General features: G+C 51.7%; 1 protein-coding gene across 2 annotated transcripts in view; it reads right to left on the bottom strand.

Annotated features, from left to right (window-relative positions):
* NPC1 (NPC intracellular cholesterol transporter 1) overlaps nt 1-18528 on the bottom strand; it is a 52661-nt gene extending 34133 nt beyond the window's left edge. For both annotated transcript variants that reach the window (XM_039912704.1, XM_029068341.2), the window contains exon 1: nt 18415-18528. In XM_039912704.1, the coding sequence (XP_039768638.1) occupies nt 18415-18483 (69 nt within the window). In that variant the 5' untranslated portion in view covers nt 18484-18528. The remainder of the gene's footprint in view (nt 1-18414) is intronic.
* Between the last annotated feature and the right edge of the window lie 311 nt (nt 18529-18839).

Below are 18839 nucleotides of genomic sequence, written 5' to 3'. Positions count from 1 at the left end.
TGGCAGCGAGACAGACAAGATGGAGGTAGAGAGAGTAGGTTGGTGTTAGAGGAGCGAAGTGTGGAGATCAGGTGGGAGGGGGGGAGCTGACCGGCCTGGGGCGAAGAGGCTTGAAGGGAAAGGCATCCAGCCTTCGTCCTCCTCCTAGTCCTCCTCCCAGACTCGTGGCTTAGTGGAAAGAGCCTGGGCTTGGGAGTCAGAGGTCGTGGACTCTAATCCCAGCTCCGCCACTTGTCAACTGGGTGACTTTGGGCAAGTCCCTGAACTTCTCTGTCAATTACCTCCTCTGTAAAATGGGGATTAAGATTGAGAGTCCCATATGGGACAACCTGATTACCTTGTATCTATCCCACAGCTTAGAACAGTGCTTGGCACAAAGTAAGTGCTTAACAAATACCATTACTGTTGTTATTATCAATCATGATTAATAATGATTAATAATAATAATAAACAGACCAGTCAGCAATTACATAATAACTGTGGTATTTGTTAAGTGCCAGGCACTGTACTAAGCGCTGGGATGGACACAAACCAACTGGGTTGGACACAGTCCCTGTCCCACGTGGGCTTCACAGTCTCAATCCCCATTTTACAGATGAGGTAACCGAGGCCCAGAGAAGTGAAGTAACTTGCCCAAGGCCACAGGGCAGACAAGTGGCAGAGCCGGCATCAGAACCCATGACGTTCTAACGCCCAGGCCCGCGTTCTATCCCCCACGTCGTGCTGCTTCGCGAGCCCAGCCGCCCCAAAGGGCTTGCTCACTGCCCGGGTCTCGACGGGTGGCTGGCACCACTTGTGCCCATCCCCGCCCGACCCAGCCCTCCACCTCCCCATACAGAAACAATGGGCACCGGCTGAGGCTGGGGTTCCTTTTTCACCCCCTCACCAGCTCAGCTTTTTCACCACCTCACCCAGCTGCTGGGGAGAACGGGGTGTTTGGGTCTCCTGAGGAGTTCTCCTCTCCACATTGCCTAAGCAGGGGTGGGGGCACGCTGGCCCTAAAGGTTGCCTTCACCTTGACCAAGCACAGGGGCAGAAGGTGCCACCCAACCTTAATGAAGCCTATGTCCCCCAGCGGCGGCCTGGCTTGGGCCACAGCTCCTTAAGGGCCCACCTCGTTTATGCACATAGACATCATGAGATTCCTTCAGGTAATTACCCATTTCCCCAAAGCCAAGCTCTCCTTTCTTTCAACTCCTTGCCAAGGCCCCTTAGGGCTCACCCCCTTCCAAGCACAGGATCTCCTCCTGGCTCACTGTATTTGTCAAGAGCTTACTATGTGTCAAGCACTGTTCTGGGGTACAGACACTGTAATCAGGTCGGAACCGGGCCCTGTCCCACACGGAGGACACAGTTTGGGTAGGAGGGAGAGACAGATATCGAATCCCCTTTTTAGAGATGAGGAAACTGAGGCCCAGAGAAGCTAAGTGATTGGCTCGAGTTCACACAACAGACAAGTGGCAGAGACAGGATTAGAACCCAGGTACTCTTTTCTTTAGGCCGCACTGCTCCCCATACAGCAGGCTCTCATTCATGCCCCCCCGACCGGATAATGACTCCTTAAATTGGTAAAGTGCCGTCACAACATGCAATAATAATATTGGTATTTAAGTGTTTACGTTGTGCTAGGCACCATACTAACCGCTGGGGTGAATACAAGCAATCGGTTAGGACACAGTCCATGCCCCACTTGGGGGCTCAGTCTCACAACTGAGGCACAGACTAAATGAAGTGACTTAATAATGTTGGTATTTGTTAAGCGCTTACTATATGCAGAGCACTGTTCTAAGCGCTGGGGTCGATATGGGGTAATTGGGTTGTCCCATGTGAGGCTCACAGTCTTAATCCCCATTTTACAGATGAGGTCAGTGAGGCACAGAGAAGTGAAGTGACTTGCCCACAGTCACACAGCTGCCAAGTGGCAGAGCTGGGATTCGAACCCATGACCTCTGACTCCCAAGCCCGTGCTCTTTCCACTGAGCTACACTGCAAGATCACACGGCAGACAAGTGGCGGAGCTAGCATGAGAACCCAGGTCCTTCTGACTCCCAGGCCCGTACTCTATGCATAAGGCCATGGTGCTTTTTGCCTCTTTCCCCAAGCGCCATCACCCCATTTAATCATCACAGCCTCCCAGCGATGTAGTGAGTGGTGGGTATTTATCCCCATTTTACAGATGAGGACACTGAGGCTCCAAGAGGTGAAACGACTCGCCCAAGGCCCAACGCAAACCCATGGCAGACTGGGACAGACACCCAGGTCTCCTGAGTCTCACTCAGCTCTGTCATCTTTCCTCAAATCCAGACTGCTGGCCTCATCCACTAGTTCAGTCAATCGCCAATCCATTTCCCTCGAAGCGTTCTCGTGCTGCAAAAGCCCCATCTGGGTAAACTGATGTTGGACAAAGGGCAGCAGGGTTTTAAAGCACTCGGAACGTACATTAAATCGATCAGTGGTATTTACTGAGCACTTACTTTGTGCAGAGCAATGTACTAAGTGCTTGGGAGAGTATGATACAAGGGTTGACAGATATCTTCCCGCCCAGTCCCACAGCACTTATGTACATATCTGTAATTTTATTTATTTGACGTCTGCCTCCCCCACTCTAGACTGTAAGGCCGTCGGGGGTAGGGAAATGTGACTGTTTCTTGCCGTATTGTACTTCCCAAGCGCTCAGTACAGTACTCTGCGCACAGTAAGAGCTCAGATACGATTGAATGAATCTTCCCTGCCCACGATGAGCTTAGATTCTAGAAGGGGAGACAGTAACATAAATAAATTACGGATTTGCGCGGAAGTGCTGAGGGGCTGAGGGTGGGGTGACGATCAAGTGCTTAAGAGGTGCAGAACCAAGTGCTCGGGTGCTACAGAAGGGAGAGGGAGTAGGGGAAATGAGAAGCAGTGTGGCTCACTGGAAAGAGCCCGGGCTTGGGAGTCGGAGGTCATGGGTTCGAATCCCAACTCTGCCACTTGTCAGCTGTGTGACTGTGGGCAAGTCACTTAACTTCTCTGTGCCTTAGGTACCTGATCTGTAAAATGGGGATCAAGACTGTGAGCCTCATGTGGGTCAACCTGATTCCCCTGTATCTACCCCAGCGCTTAGAACAGTGTTCTGCACATAGTAAGCACTTAAATACCCAGATTATTATTATTATTATTATTAAATGAGGGTTTAGTCAAGGAAGGCCGCCTGGAAGAGGAGAGGGGATTTTAATAAGGTTCTGTAGGGGAGGAGAGTGGGGGTCGGTCAGATATGGAGGGGAAGGGGGTTCCAGGCTCGAGGGAGAAAGTGGGGAAGGGGTTGGGGGTGGGATTGATGAAACCGAGGTATAGCGAGTAGGGTGGCGTTAGAGGAGTGAAGTGTGCGGGCCAGGTTGTTGTAGGAAGTCAGCCAGATAAGGGAGAACTGCCTAGTTCCTCTCTTCAAGATGTCCCAAAGGAACCACCAGATAACCAAGAGGAAGCCAGAACAGGGTGGTGGTTCACACCCAAGCCTGGACCTGCCATTTCCCAATGGTGCAGACAGCTCCCTCTTTGCCCCCGCCGGAATTAGGCCGGGAAGCAGGGACAGAGAAGGACCCTGGAGGAAACCCAGGAGGAGAGCCTTCTGTGATGATGATGATGGTATTTGTTAAGCGCTTACTATGTGCCAAGCACTGTTCTAAGCACTGGGAGGGATTCAGGGCAATCAGGTTGTCCCCCGTGGGGCTCACAATCTTAATCCCCCTTTTACAGATGAGGTCACTGAGGCACAGAGAAGCAAAGTGACTTGCTCGAAGTCACACAGCTGACAAGTGGCAGAGCCGGGATTAGAACTCACCACTTCTGACTCCCAAGCCCGGGCTCCTTCCACTGAGCCACGCAGCTGCTGTGTGTGCTACGCTGACGAGAGACGGGGTGACTCAAGTCTCCCGGCCGAGACGTTCCGCCCCGGCGGCTGTGCCCACCCCTACCCGCCCCACCTCCTGGCTCACAGCCCTGGGACACGTGCAGGGCACCGACAAGCACCAGGGGCGGGGGCCCCCGGGAGGGACTGGAGATAGCAGAGGGGGGTGCGGGTTTCCACCGGTGCCCGCGGGCCCGTGGCTGGGTTGTGCTGCTGACCTCTGCGGCCAGCAGGGGAGAGCTTCCTGGAGGAGGTGGCCCTTGAACTGACCGAGAATAGTTATGCGCTTACTATGTGCCAAGCACTGATCTAAGCGCTGGGGTAGGCACAAGGTCATCTGGTTGTCCCCCACGGGACTCACAGCCTTAATCCCCATTTAACAGTTGAGGTAACTGAGGCACAGAGAGGTTAAGTGGCTTGTCCAAGGTCACAGAGCAGACAAGTGGCGGAGCCAGAATCGGAATCCACGTCTGGGGTTCTGTAAGCCCCCTCAAGACTGGATGCTCCTTAAGGGCAAGGAATAGGGTCTACCAACTCCATTGTATTGTACTTTCCCAAGCGTTTAGTACAGTGCTCTGCACACAGTAAGCATTCAATAAATACTATTGGTTGAGTCTCTCACCAAATGCCTTTTTAAAGGTATAGCCACTACTCAAATTCTCAAAGGCTAGGAGTCAGAGGATCTGGATTTTAATCCCTGCTCCGCCACTTGTCTGCTGTGTGACCTCAGGCCAGTCACTAACTTCTCTGTGTCTCAGGTACTTCATCTGTAAAATGGGGATTAAGACTGTGAGCCCCTTGTGGGACACGGACTGTGTCCAACTTGAATATCTTGCGTTGACCCCAGTGCTCAGTACAGAGTCTGGCACATAGTACGCACTTGTCAAACATCATTTATAAAAAATAAAAATAAAAAGGAAATCCTCATCGCCCACAGGATTCATTCAGCTGCAACTACAGTTACTGCCATGGAATCTTCCTGACACCAGAAGCACAGGCTCGGGGAGAGAGATCTACTCTGATCCTTCTGGTTTGGTAGATTCGGCAAATTAATCAATCAGTCAGTGGGATCAATTGAGCGCCTGGGAGGGTACAAAAGAGGTAATAATAATAGTAATGTTGGTATCTGTTAAACGCTTTCTATGTGCTAGGCACTGTACTAAGCGCTGGAGTAGATACCAGAATATCAGGTCCCACATGGGGTTCACAGTCTAAGTAGGAGGGAAAACAAGTGTTGACTGAATCCCCATTTTGCAGATGAGGAAACTGAGGCCCAGAGAAGTGAAGTAACTTGCCTAAGGTCACACGGCAGGTAGGTGGCAGAGCCAGGACTAAAACCTCCGAACCCCCAGGCCCGTGTGCTCGTTTCACTAGGCCGCACCACTTCTCTGTAGTAGAAGGCGGCAGTAGACAGAGACCCGGCCTTCTGGGATTTAAAATCTAGCGTGGGAGAGACATATTAAAATAAATTATAGGTGGGGGAAACACAGTATAAAGATACGTACTTAAGTGCTGTGGAGAAGGGCGTGGGGGAGAGTATCTAAGCGCTTAAAGAGGTAGGGACTCAAGGGCAGGGGTGACCCAGAAGGGAGATGGAGAGGGAGCCAGGGAAGCCTTTCTAGAGGAGATGTGATTTTAGCCGGGATTTGAAGATGGGACGAGTGGCGGTTTGTCCGATATGAAAGAGGAGGGTGTTCCAGGCTGGGGAAGAGTAGCAAGAGAGAAGAGATGGAGGCACTACAGGCGGGTTGGCAATAATAATAATAAAAATAGTTCTTGTCAAGCGCTTACTATGTGCCAAACACTATTTTGAGCGCTGGGGTAGATCCAAGTTAATCAAGGACTCTGTCCCATATGGGGCTCACCCTCTTATCGCCGTTTTCCAGAGGAGGTAAGTGAGGCACAGAGAAGCTAAGTGACCTGCCCAACGTTAGAGAGCGGACATGAGGCAGAGCCAGGATTAGAATCCAGGTCCTTCCGACTCCCAGGCCCATACTCTATCCACTAAGCCACCCTTAGTAGTGGTAGAGAAACCTGGTGGGTGAGCTGGAGTGTCCTGAGAGCAGAGCAAGGATAGGTTTTTGAGGAGTGGGGAGATGTATTCCACCAAGAGCACAGTACAGTGCTTTGCACACAAGAAGCGCTCAAATACGATTGAATGAATGTGTGTGCAAATATTTTTTTTGGAAAAAGGATATGGGCAGCAGCAGCGTGAAGTACAAACTGGAGAGAGGAGAGGCTAGAGTCTGATGCAACAGTGGAGGCAAGAAATAAGTACGTGGATAAACACGGAAGCAGGGAGGGTGGGGAGGAGGGGGTGGATTCTAGCGCATCTGTAGAGTTAGAGCCATCAGGATTGGGTGACTGATTGGGTGATTGGGGGGTCAAAGGAGACGAATCAAGGATTATGTCAAAGTTGAGGGCCTGTGAGACAGGGAGCGTGGTGGAGTTGTCAACGGGGATGGGAAAGTCTGAGGAGGACAGAAATTGGGTGGGAAGATGAGGAGTTCTGTTTTGGATATGTTAAATTTGAGGCTGGCGGCCGGGCACCCGGAGTTGAGATATCTCAAAGGCAGGAGGAAATGGAAGACGGCAGAGAAGGAGAGACATCAGGGCCAGAGATGAAGATTTGAGAATCATCCCCACAGAGGTGGGAGTTGAAACTATGGGAAGCTTTGGGAGCAAATGAGTTTCCTCAGAGTAGTTTTCCCCACAGAATAAATTGAAGGGATTTGATGAAGGAAAAGAATCAAAATGCATGAATAAGATGATCAAAGTCTTCTAAACATTTCCTGGTTTGGCTTGGGAATCTTCATTAAGCCTCAGACTTCATAAAGAGTTGCTGCCAATGAATAATGTTTCTGTCGCATTGTCCTCTCCCGAGCACTTAAAACAGTACTGTGCACACTGGAAGCGTTCAATAAATACCATTAGGCTGGCCAGCGAGCCCCAAACAAACTGAAACCTGCAGACAACCCACATACTCGGGCCACTAAAACTGGGCTTTTTCATTCTCCCCTCCTCTCAACTTTCTCATCAAGTAGTGGTAGAAGTGGTCGATGATAGCGGTAGTAATCGGATTAAATGCTTGGGAAGTACAAAACAAGTGACATATTCCTTTGCCCACAAGGAGCTTACACTCTAAATTGGGAGGAGAGAACAGAAAGGTATTTAGAGATTAATCAATAAATAACTGAATGACTGGATAAATGTACGTATGCATGCGCTGAGGACGGTTTATATGACCGGGAAGGAATGTTGGAGGAGGTGGGTTTTCAGAAAGACTTTGAATTTGAGGCAGGCGGTCTGGATGGACAGATCTGGAATCCAAGCTCAGGGAACAGCTCGAGTGAGGAACGGTGGGAAGGTTGGCCGGATGCACAAAGAGAGCGTGTCGGGAGGTAGCAGGTGAAGAGAGCAGATAGGAATGGCTGAGCTCGAGCACCTCAGAGGAACAGGTGGGGCTTCAGGAAAAGAAGCCACGTGGCCTAGCAGAAAGAGCAAGGGCCTGGGGGTCAGAGGACCTGGGTCCTAAGCCCGGCTCTGCTGTATCACCTTGGGTATGTCACTTCACTTGTGGGCTTCGGCTACCTCATCTGTAAAGTTAGGGATCAACATTGGGAGCCCCATGTGGTACAGGGACTGGGTCCAACTTCATTAATTTCTCTTTACACCAGTGCTTAGTAGGGGGCCTGGCATATAGTAAACGCTTAATGAATACCATAACAACAACAACAAAAAAACCGAGTTGTACAGCAGTGTGTAGTGTGGATCAGAGTGGGGAGAGCTATGTACTGTATGGCCTTGGGCAAGTCACTTCTCTGTGCCTCTGTTTCCTCATTTGTAAAATGGGGTTTAAGACTACGAGTCCCACATGGCACAGGGACTGTGTCCAACCGGATTACCTTGTATCTACTCCAGGGCTTAGCGCAGTGCCTGGGAAGAGTCTGAGGTAAGGAGCCCAGCAAGGAAGCTGATTTGGGGCAAGTCACAACTTCTCTGTGCTTCAGTTCCCTCACCTGCAAAATGGGGATTCAATACCCACTCTCCCTTCTACTTAGACTGTAAGCCCCATTTGGGATCTGATGACTTGGTATCTACCCCAGAGCTTAGCACATAGTAGGAGCTAAACAAACACAACAGTGATTATTATTATATGGCTAGTGCTTCTCCCGGAGTGAAAGCTGTTCGGGCGGCAAGGGAGTGGAAGATGAAGGGGTAATTGTGTAAGAGGAAATGGCATAATGTGGCAGTAGATCGAATTTAAGAATTGAAAGATGGAGATGAGTACAAAAGATGATTCCGTGGGCTTCTCCCTCCTGGAGGAGCAGCCCGGCATCGTGGAGAGAGCACAGGCCTGGGAATCAGAAGTTCATAGGTTCTAATCCCGGCTCCGCCACTTGTCTGTGTGGCCTTGGTCAAGTCACTTCACTTCTCTGTGCCTCAGTTACCTCATCTATTAAATGGAAATTAAGACTGAGACCCACATGGGACAGGAACTGTGTCCAACCCGGCTATCTACCCCAGGGCTTAGCAAAGTGTCTGACACACAGCAAGCACTTAAATACCACAATAATTAGTATTACATTCAGTAGTTCAAATGAGCTTTATCCTGGTCTTTCCATGAGACTGTCAGCTTCTTCAGCCTAAAACAGAACTTATCTTCCCACTCAAACCCTGTCCACCCCAACTTTCCCATTAGTGTAGACGTCACCACCAACCTTCCTGTCTCACAAGCCCATAACCTTGGCTCCTATCTCTCATTCAACCCACATATTCAACCATCACTAAACCCTGTCGGCTCCACCTTCCCAACATTGCTAAAATCCGCCCTTTCCACTCCAAACTGCTACGAGTTAATCCAATCACTTATCCTATCCTGCTTTGATTACTCTATCAGCCTCCTTGCTGACCATCTCAGCCTCCTCTCTCTCCCCAACTCCAGTCCATACTTCACTTTGCTGCCCAGATCATTTTTCAACAAAAAAGTTCAAGCCACTTTTCCGCACTCCTCAAGAACCTCCAGTAGTTGCCCATCCGCCTCCGCATCAAAGAGAAACTCCTCGTCATTAGCTTTAAAGCACTCAATCACCTTGTCCCCTCCTACCTCACCTCACTCCTCTCCTGCAACGCAGCCCACACTTTGCTCCTCTACTGCTCATCTACCCCCTGTATCTTGATCTCATCTATCTTGCCGACCTCTCGCCCACGTCAGGTCTCTGGCCTGGGATGCCCTCCCTCCTCATATCCGACAGATAATTACTCTCCCCTACTTCAAAATGTGATTGAAGGCACAGAAGAGGCCTTCCCTGACTTTTCCAATTAAGACTGTGAGCCCCATGTGGGACAGGAACTGTGTCCAACCTGATCACCTTGCGTCTACCCCAGAGCTTGCAAATCGCTTAATATTATTATTATTAACCCACTGACCAGGTAAATCCGGGTGCAACATCTTTCCTGGCAAGTGGCCAAAAACTTGAGGACATCTGGGCAAATCTCACCCTAAGATGATATTTTTGACCCCAAAAGGATCCCTTTGCGTTTCCACCAAAGTTAAAAGGGGAAAGTTCCAGAACGGATAGACTACTCTCCCTCCCCCACTCCCACCCCTTCCAACACCCAGGTGGTCAAAGTCGCGGCATTCCCCTTCTCGGAAGCCCATGCCTTCCCAAGACGATCCTAAGTTTGTTGTGGGCAGGAAATGTGTCTGCTTATTTTCATATTGTACTCTCCCAGATGCTCCGTATACAGCTCTGCACACAGTAAGCATTCGAAAAATACAACTGAATGAATGGGGCCATGGGGCCACCAGATATTCTGCAACACAAGCAGGTTCATTAGAATAGAAAGGAGAAGGAACTAATCCAGTCAGAACTCACATCCCCCTCCCCCAGTGTCTGTCCAAATTCTGACCAGGCTGGGAGCCATGCCTGTGTTCTGCGAGCAAGAGATACTTGTCCGGTTTAATTTGGTGTAATAATAATAATAATGGTAGTTGTTAAGCACTTACTGTGTTCCAAGCACTGTTCTAAATACTGGCGTAATAACAATCAAATTGTAATCAGGTAATCCATCAATCGAGTAATCAAGTTTTCCCACGTGGGGCTCACAGTCAATCCCCATTTTACAGATGGGGTAACTGAGGCACAGAGAAGTTAACTGACTTGCCCGAGGTCACACAGCAAACAAGCGGCAGAGCCGGGATAATAATAATGTTGGTATTTGTTAAGCGCTTACTATGTGCAGAGCACTGTTCTAAGCGCTGGGGTAGGGATAGGGGAATCAGGTTGTCCCACGTGGGGCTCACAGTCTTCATCCCCATTTTGCAGATGAGGTAACTGAGGCACAGAGAAGTTAAGTGACTTGCCCACAGTCACACAGCTGACAAGTGGCAGATCTGGGATTCGAACTCATGACCTCTGACTCCAAAGCCCGTGCTCTTTCCACTGAGCCACGCTGCTTCTCTGGATAAAAACCCACGTCCTCCGACTCCCAAGCCCGGGCTCTTGCCACTAAGCCACAATGTTTATTAAGCACCCAGTATGTATCAATCACTGTTCTAGGCACTGGGGTAGATAGAAGGTGATCAGGTTGGACACAGTCCCTGTCCCACATGGGGCTCACTGTCTTAATCCCCATTTTACAGATGAAATAACTGAGGCCCAGAATAGTGAAGTGACTTGACTGAGGAGAGACAGTGGACAAGCGGCGGAGACAGGATTAGAACCCCGGTCCTTCTGACTTTCAGGCACGTGTCCTACCCACTAGACCACGTAGCTCTTCGCCCTCTTTCTGCCCTCCCAAACCAAACCATGTCCCTACCTCGGTGCAACAGGCCCACCAGTTGGTACAGAGCCCATGCAGACCACCAGTTGAGAGACCCGATTTCCCAGATTCCTATGGGGAAAGGAGGGCGTCTGCCCGGGTAGACAGGGTCTCCAACTGAGATCAAGATCAATCCTGGCATCATGGTGCCAGCCGGGGACCCCTGGGCATCGTCCCCTCCACCCACTGGGGGGGAAGTGGGATGTCAATGAAAAAAAACAAAATCTTTGGGGGGAAAAAATCTTTTCCGAAACTTGGGCCGGGTTGGGGGTATTGGAAGAAATTGCCATGCTTACTCCAAACAACAGTTATTCTCCCCTGCTTGAAAGCCCTACTGAGGGCACATCTCCTTACTTAGGTCTTCCCTAACTAAGCTCCCCTTTCCTCTTCTCCCACTCCCTTCTGCGTCACCCTGACTTGTTCTCTTTGTTCTGCCCCTCCTCCCAGCCCCACACGGCCTATGTCCATATCGGAAATTTATCTATATTAATGTCTGTCTCCCCGCCCCCTTGACTGTAAGCTCACTGTAGCAGGGAATGCATCTGTTTATTGTTGCACTGTACTCTCCCAAGAGGTTAGTACAGTGCTCTGCACACAGTGTATGTTCAATCAATAGGACTGAATGAACTAATGATATTTACTTGCTGATCACTGAACTCAGAGCTTGAGGGAGGACAACACAATGGTATTTCAAAACGTGGGGTTCCCTTCAAGGAGTCACAGGACTGGATTCTCACCAATAGCAGTAGCTGCCGCTCCGCTGAAGGAGCCCGGCTCCAGTAGGCCCATTAATGCCAACCCAGCTGGACACCAACCCGACCATCTGGGGTGAGTAAAGCGGCCACGGTGCCCGGAGCCCAGAGGGTGGTAGGGTTAGGAGGTGACTCTCTGTTCCGAGCAGGGGGCAGGGAGCAAGTCACTTCCCCGTGCCTCAGTTACCTCCTCTGTAAAATGGGGATTATGACCCTAAGCTTATGGAAGTCTCCCAAGCATTTAGTATGGTGCCCTGCATAGAGTAAGCGCTCAATAAATACAATTGATATATCTTCTGAGGGGTGGGATGGGGGTTTCAGTAGGTTTCCTCCCAAAGCAAAACACTTAATTGCTTTGATCACCGGGGTCAGGGGGCAAGGAGAGGCATGAAAAACATGAATGAGAAACTTCTCTGGCGTTTGAAGTAAGTGGTGGACAGAGGCCCGAGGACCTGCCCATCCATCTACCCCACAAGGTAACCTCAAACCAGAGGGGGAAGAGGCCAGCAAGCCACCTGCAACCGACTGCCAAATTGTTGTTTACTGCCCATGCAAGGGACCTCTGATGGCTGCTGAGTTGTGATGGCACCCATATACAAAGGAGGGAACAGAGCTGACTGTCAGTCTAATCGCCAGGAATGTGCAGTGACCATCCTTTGTAGTATCTCTGTGCCAGGGGGTTGGGGCAGAGGGAGTGAGGGGAAGTTATAAAGCAGCAAGGCCCAGCGGCAAGAACAGTCAGGAGTCAGGTGATCTGGGATCTAACCCCAGCTTCACCACTTGCTTGCTTGGTCACTTTGGGGACGATCACTTCGCTTCTCTGGGCCTCAGTTTCCTCATCTGTAAAATAGGGACTGTATATTCATTCATTCATATTAAGTACTTACTGTGTGCAGAGCACTGTACTAAGTGCTTGGAAAAATACAATACAACAGTAAACAGTGATATTCTCTGCCCACAGCAAGCTCACAGTCTAGACGGGGAGATAGGCATCAAAACAAATAAAGAAGATTACAGATCTATATGTAAGTGCTGTGGGGCTGGTAGGGGGGAAGGAGGACAAAGGGAGAGAGTCAGGGTGACGCAAAAAGGAGTGGGAGATGAGGAAAAGTGGGGCTTAGTCTGGGAAAACCTCTTGGAGGAGATGTGCCTTCGATAAGGCTGCGGAGGGAGAGAAATTGTCTGTCGGATTTGAGGAGGGAGGGCGTTCCAGGCCAGAGGTAGGAGGTGGGCCAGGGGTCGGTGGCGAGACAGGCGAGATGGAGGCCCATTGAGAAGGTTAGCACTAAGGGAGCGAAGTATACACCTGTTTACTCTTCCCCTTCGAATGTGAATCCCAGGCTGGTCAGGAACAGGGATGGGATTCAATATTCACACAGAGTAGAGGCTTAACAAATAGCACCATCTCTGGACTGTAAGTTCATTGTGGGCAGGTACACGTCTACCAACTCTGTTGTACTTTCAGGCAATCGTATTTATTGAGCACTTATTGTGTGCAGAGCACTGTACCAAGCTCTGGGGAGAGGACACTCCAACAATAAACAGGCACATTCCCTGCCCACAACGAACTTACCTTCTGGTGCTCAGTTCAGTGCTCTGCTCACAGTAAATGCTCAATGAATGATCAGCACTATTATTAGTACTTTTCACAATAACGTAGCTCGGAGCAAGGCGGGCTTCCTCCCTCCAGCAGCGAAAATCAACTTCTCCAACCATCATTCCGATCATGTCACTGCACTGCTTTGGAGCCTCTCCATCTCCTCTCGAGGGCCTCTCACGTTTCATTTGCATTCCTGCTCCTGGACTCCAGGACTCCACACAGTACCCTTCCCCACCTCCCTCCTCCACCTCCACTCCAGCCCCATTCCCCACTCGAACCAAGCAGACCATTTCGGGCCCACCCACATTGCAAAACCCAGTGAAAGTGGGGAAAAGAGGCGGCAGGAGGAAAACTCTACAGTTTTACATGGAGAAGCAGCATGGCCTAGTGCAAAGAACAAGGCCCTGGGAGTCAGGGGACCTGGGTTCTAACCCCGGCTCTGATGCTTCCCTGCTGTGTGACCTTGGGCAGTTCACGTGACTTCCCTGTGCCTCGATTTCCTCATCTGTAAAATAGGGGATTCAATACTTGTTCCCACAGACTGTGAATCCCACCTGGGACAGGGACTGTGTCTATTCGGATCATATCTACCCCGGCGTCTCGTACGGTATTGGAGCTCAGTAAGCTTTTAACAAACGACAATAATTATGTGAGTAGGTTGAAAAGCATGCCACCAATTTGGCATCGAGGCCAAGCAAAAATAATAATATTGGGATTGTTAAGCGCTTACGATATGCCAAACCACTGTACTAAACACTGGGGGAAAAATCATCAGCTCAGACACGTCCTGAAGGGGATGCTTTAGAACCGGGCGGCCCGTTTGCAGGGTTTAGAGCACTTCAGTTTGGGAATGCAGCTACTTCAGACTAGATGCCAGCTTTCCAAGGACAGGATTAGACCGTCAGGTCAGTACGACCTCTTGCAATAGATCAGCAGCTGTAAGCCTTTCTGGCAAGAGAACCCGAGGGAAGAAGCAGTTTATCCTAGGGGGTAAGAGGGCAAACTAGCAACACAGAACCATTGGAAAGCCCAGTTTTCGGCCTGTCCCGTGGGACAGGCCAGCAGCCCGGCAGTCAGTCATTCAATCGTATTTATTGAGCCTTTACTCTATGCAAAACACCGTAGTAATAGGTTGAGAATAGAACAGAACAGACGCATTCCCTGTCCACAACGAGCTCAGCGTCTAGAGGCTTTCCGGCCACTGTCTCTGTGAAGGTCTCTGGCCCGAGAGACGAGGCAGCTGGCCCAGCAGCTGGCCCTGCAGACGATCATCTGTCCAGCTCACTGCAGGCCCCCGGTGCCTAAACCATCACCTTTGAGATAGAGGGGTCATGTCCAACCCGATTCTCTTGTATTTACCCCAGCAATTCAACAAATGCCACAGTTATTATTCTTGTCATCCTCATCGTCCTCACTTCGGGCCCCAGGACTTGCACCATGCATGTGTTCGCTTTTGTACATTCTCTTCTTTGGCCTGCCACCTTCTGGATTTCTTTTTGGAAGTTGGGGAAATTGCAAGCACACCAGTACCTGAGCTCATTTTACTTTTCCCCGCTTACCCAAGGAATGCTCACGAGGTTAGGCGAGCACCTTGAAGCACCAACGGGCCTGAGACAGACCACCGATCTGCTCTGTGGTTTTGTACCAGTGATATTTAATGACGGTATCTCACTCAAAAAGAGCCTGTGTCCTCTCCTACTTTGCTTGCAACGGAAATACTGAAAGAACCAACGACGGCCCCAAAATGGAATTTGAACCCACACTGTCACTCAAAGTTTGCTGTGCTCCTGGTCATGGGGAAGACGGTCTCTTCTCATTTCTCATCCCGCCTCCCCCGGAACCTGATGATTTTAGGGCAATGCCTCCAGCGGAGGGGCTCGGACTGTGGGTAAATGTGCAGCTAGGCTAGAAGAATACCTTAGTCAGTCGGGCAGTCCTATTTATTGCAGAGAAGCAGTGTGGCTGGAGAAGCAGCATGCCTTAGTGGATAGACCACCGGCCTGGGACTCAGAAGGTCATGGGTTCTGATCCCGGCTCCGCCACTTGCCCGCTGTGCAACTTCGGGCAAGTCACTTCACTACTCCCGCTGTGCAACTTTGGGCAAGTCACTTCACTACTCTGTGCCTCGGTTACCTCATCTGCAAAATGGGGATTAAGACTGTGAGCCCTATGTGAGGCAGGGATTCTGTCCAAACTAACTTGTAACTACCCCCAGCGCTTACAACAGTGCTTGGCACAGAGAAAGGACTTAAGGAGTACCACAATTATTATTATTATTGTTGAGCACTTCCTATGTGCAGAGCACTGTACTAGGCACTTGGGAGAGTGCAATATAACTATTATCTTCTCACTGTGTCCTCACCTGTCCTCTCGTTGAACCTTGGCCCATGTTCTACTTCTGGCCTGGAATGCCCTCCCTCTTCAAATCCACCAAACAATTCACACTTCCCCCCTTCAAAGCCCTACTGAAGGCTCACATCCTCCAAGTCATCATTACCACCATCAGCCCATCTTTTCCTCTGCTCTACTCCCCTCCCCCCCCACCACAGCACTTGCGAATATATGAACATATTTATAATTCTATTTATATTAATGACGTGTATACGACTCTATTTATATTGCCCCTATCGATGCCTGTTTACTTCTTTTGATGCCTGTCTCCCTTCTAGACTGTGAGCCCGTTGTGGGCAGGGACTGTCTCTACTTGTCGCTGAATTGTACCTTCCAAGCACTTAGTAAAGTGCTCTGCACACACTAAGCGTTCAGTAAATACGACTGAATGAACTATACATAACCTTAGTGAGGGAGACTGTAGATTTCCAGACACTCTAAGAGCAAGATCGAAGATAGTTCAAAACACAAAAATCACCCCATTCGTCCCTAAATTAAGGAGGGGACGAGGGGGGAGGCCCCTGATACCCCAGCACAGAGATAGGGTTGTGAAGATAAGAAGCAAAGGGCCTTTGTTCTTCCGGGGAGACAAACAATGAAGGATGACAATCAGCCCATTCAGCCATTCTTCTCCCTCCCTCCCCCCATTTAAAAGCTCAATCTTGGCCTGGGGATATCCTATTTAACGAAGAGGATATCCCCCCTGTAACCGGCCAGAGGGAAAAACCAGATTAACAACAGGACTGCTCTCTTCCCCTCCTTCTCCCCTTACTTCGTTGGGCTCCCAGCCTTCCCCTTCACTTTCTTCCCAACACAGGGAGGTCTCTCTTGCTGGATGGGAGGATGAGCTCTTTTTCTTCTGGCCGATAAGATACAGCTTCGGCCACCTCCCTCCCGGCCCTAAACGGAGGAGAGAGGTCAGCCTGAAGTCCAGGTGGAGAGCTGGAGTTAATGCCTCACCGGCCATGTCATTAAAAGCCACCTGGGTCCAAGGAGATGAAACTTTGGCCGTCCATAAGGGACACTGAGCCAAACTGCTACTTGAGCCTAGCTTGCAACGTGCTCTCCTCCTCTGACCGCAAAGGCACCTGAGCAGTGACTCAGTTACTTTAGGACGGCAGGACGGCTGCTCTGGAGGGATCAGAGAGCTCGGGAAGGCCTCAAGCGGCGGGCAAACACCCCATCCCCATCTGACTGCCCCAAACCTTCAGGGTGGCACTGAGGAGGCACCTCCGGGCCCAGGATGAATCGCTCTGCCCTCAATAATACCACCGATGAATGGAACCTGCCCTTGCATTGACCCTAGGTTATAGGACCGTTTTAAAGCTGCATCCGAGGTGGTGGGTGAGGGGCGAGATGATTTCCCCCACCATCACCTCAGATGCAGCTTTAAAATGGTCCCATAACCTAGCCTGCATCATCTTTCCTGTATACGATGTAGGTGTGCATGAACAAGTGCGACTGCAGGTGGGGATATGAGTTACCAAATCTTTTGGAGAGAGGGATTTTGCGTGTGTGTGCGTATGTATGTGTGCCTGAGTCCCGGAGACCCCGGCCTCTTATAACCCACCAGAATTAGGATCCTTCAGAAGAGCAGTTTAGTGTCCAAGGTGGAACTGTACTTTTTCCTAAAAATGGGGCGGGGGAGGTCAAAATGTTGCAAAGGGATAAAGTACTTCGGACAACAAATATCTCCCACCCACCAGCCTTGTCTTTTCAGCAGTCAGCGTCGGGGAAACTGTTTTGGAGGAACAAGTCGAGGGCTGGTAGGATTTCTCCAGGTCTGCCTTCCACTAAGGAACAGGTGGGTTCCTCCTCAGAGCCCACTCTCTCCCAGGGGCTTCCCTCCCTGGGGCGTCCTTTGGGCAAGGATGGGTAGGTCTGGCCCCCCGTCCCTCCACCGGTGCCAGGGCTGCCACCTGCTCTGCAGGGAGGGGCAAAGATGAGATCAGGTGTGCCCTGCCGTGTGCCCTGCCGGCGCACACCGGCACCCAGCACCGACACTCCCTGCGGGGTGTTTGCCTGGAAAAGGGACATCCCCCTCCCCCCATCACTTGGGCCACCTCTTCCTCCTCCTCCTCTTCCTCCACCAGCTGTGGGCTGGGCTCCTGCAGGTCAAGCCCGACAAGTTTCCTAGTGATCGATTGTTGCTCTCACTCCCACTGGCCTACGGGGCGGGGAGGGGTGCAGGTGGCCAGGAGAAGGGAGCAGGGGGAAGGAAGGAGGAAGGGGGATGGGGGAAAGGGAGGAGGGGGAAAGGGGAAAAAGGGGAAAGGAGAAAAGGGTAAATGGGGAAAGGAAGGAGGGAGGAAAGGGGAGAGGAAAAGGGAGGAGGGGGGAGGGAGCACGGGGAAAGGGAGAGGGGGAAAGGGGGAATGGGAGGAAGGGGAAGGGGGGAGAGAGAGGGAAAATGGGGAAAAGAAGGAGGGAGGAAAGGGAAGAGGAGAGAGGAAAAGGGAGGAGGGGGAAGGGAGCACGGGGAAAGGGAGGAAGGAAAAGGGAAGGGGGGAAGGAAGGAGAGAGGAAAAGGAGGAAGGGAAAGGGAGCTCGGGGAAAAGGAGGAGGGAGGAAGGGAAAGGGGGGAGAGGGAAAAAGGGGGAGGGGGAGGGGGAGGGGAAGGGGGAAGGGGAAAAGGGAAGAGGAGGAAAAGGAAAGAGGGGGGAAAGGAGGGGAAAGTGAAGAGGAGGAAAGAGGGGAGAGGAAAAGAGAGGAGGAAGGGGAAAGAGATCACGGGAGAGGGAGGAGGGAGGACGGAAGGGGACGAGGGAGAGGAAGGAGGAAAAGAGGCCAGAAGAGGAGGAGGAAGGGGGGAGAAGGGAAAAGCAGGAGAAGGGAAAAGGAAGCGGGGGAGAGGGGCAGAGAGGAAGCGGCAGCGGGAAGTTGGGAAGGCGGGAGAGCAGTGGGACGGGACGGGACGCACCGCACCGCGCAGAGTAGAGCGCCGATGGGCGGGCACTCACCGGCTTGGGGCCCAGCGCCAGCAGCCCGGCCCACAGCCCCAACAGCCGCAACCCCGCCGGACCCCGCATCCTCTTCCTCCGGCTCCTCCGCCGCTCGGCGCGGGCACCGGCTCGGGAGGGAGGGAGGGAGGGAGGGAGGGAGCGAGCGCGCCCGCCGTCACCGCCGCCGCCAACTGGCCAGGCCCGCCTCGGCCCCGCGCCGCCGCACAGCACAGCCTCACCCGAGGGGGCGGGGCCGGGGGCGGGGCGTATGACGTCAGGGACAGGGGGCGGGACCGGAGGGCGGGTGGTGGGCGGGGCCGGGCGGAGAGGATTGGCGGGCGGGGCCTGACGTCAGAGGAGGGGGCGGGGTCTGCGGGAGCGGTGGGTGGGCGGTGAGTGACGTCAGGGGCGGGGGCGGGGCCTGTGGGGTGGAGGCGGGGCCT

This window comes from Ornithorhynchus anatinus, chromosome 7 (assembly GCF_004115215.2).
Source record: "Ornithorhynchus anatinus isolate Pmale09 chromosome 7, mOrnAna1.pri.v4, whole genome shotgun sequence".
NCBI classification, from domain to species: domain Eukaryota; kingdom Metazoa; phylum Chordata; class Mammalia; order Monotremata; family Ornithorhynchidae; genus Ornithorhynchus; species Ornithorhynchus anatinus.
Note: the sequence above shows the minus strand (reverse complement) of the source record. Positions and strands in the feature narration are given on the sequence as shown.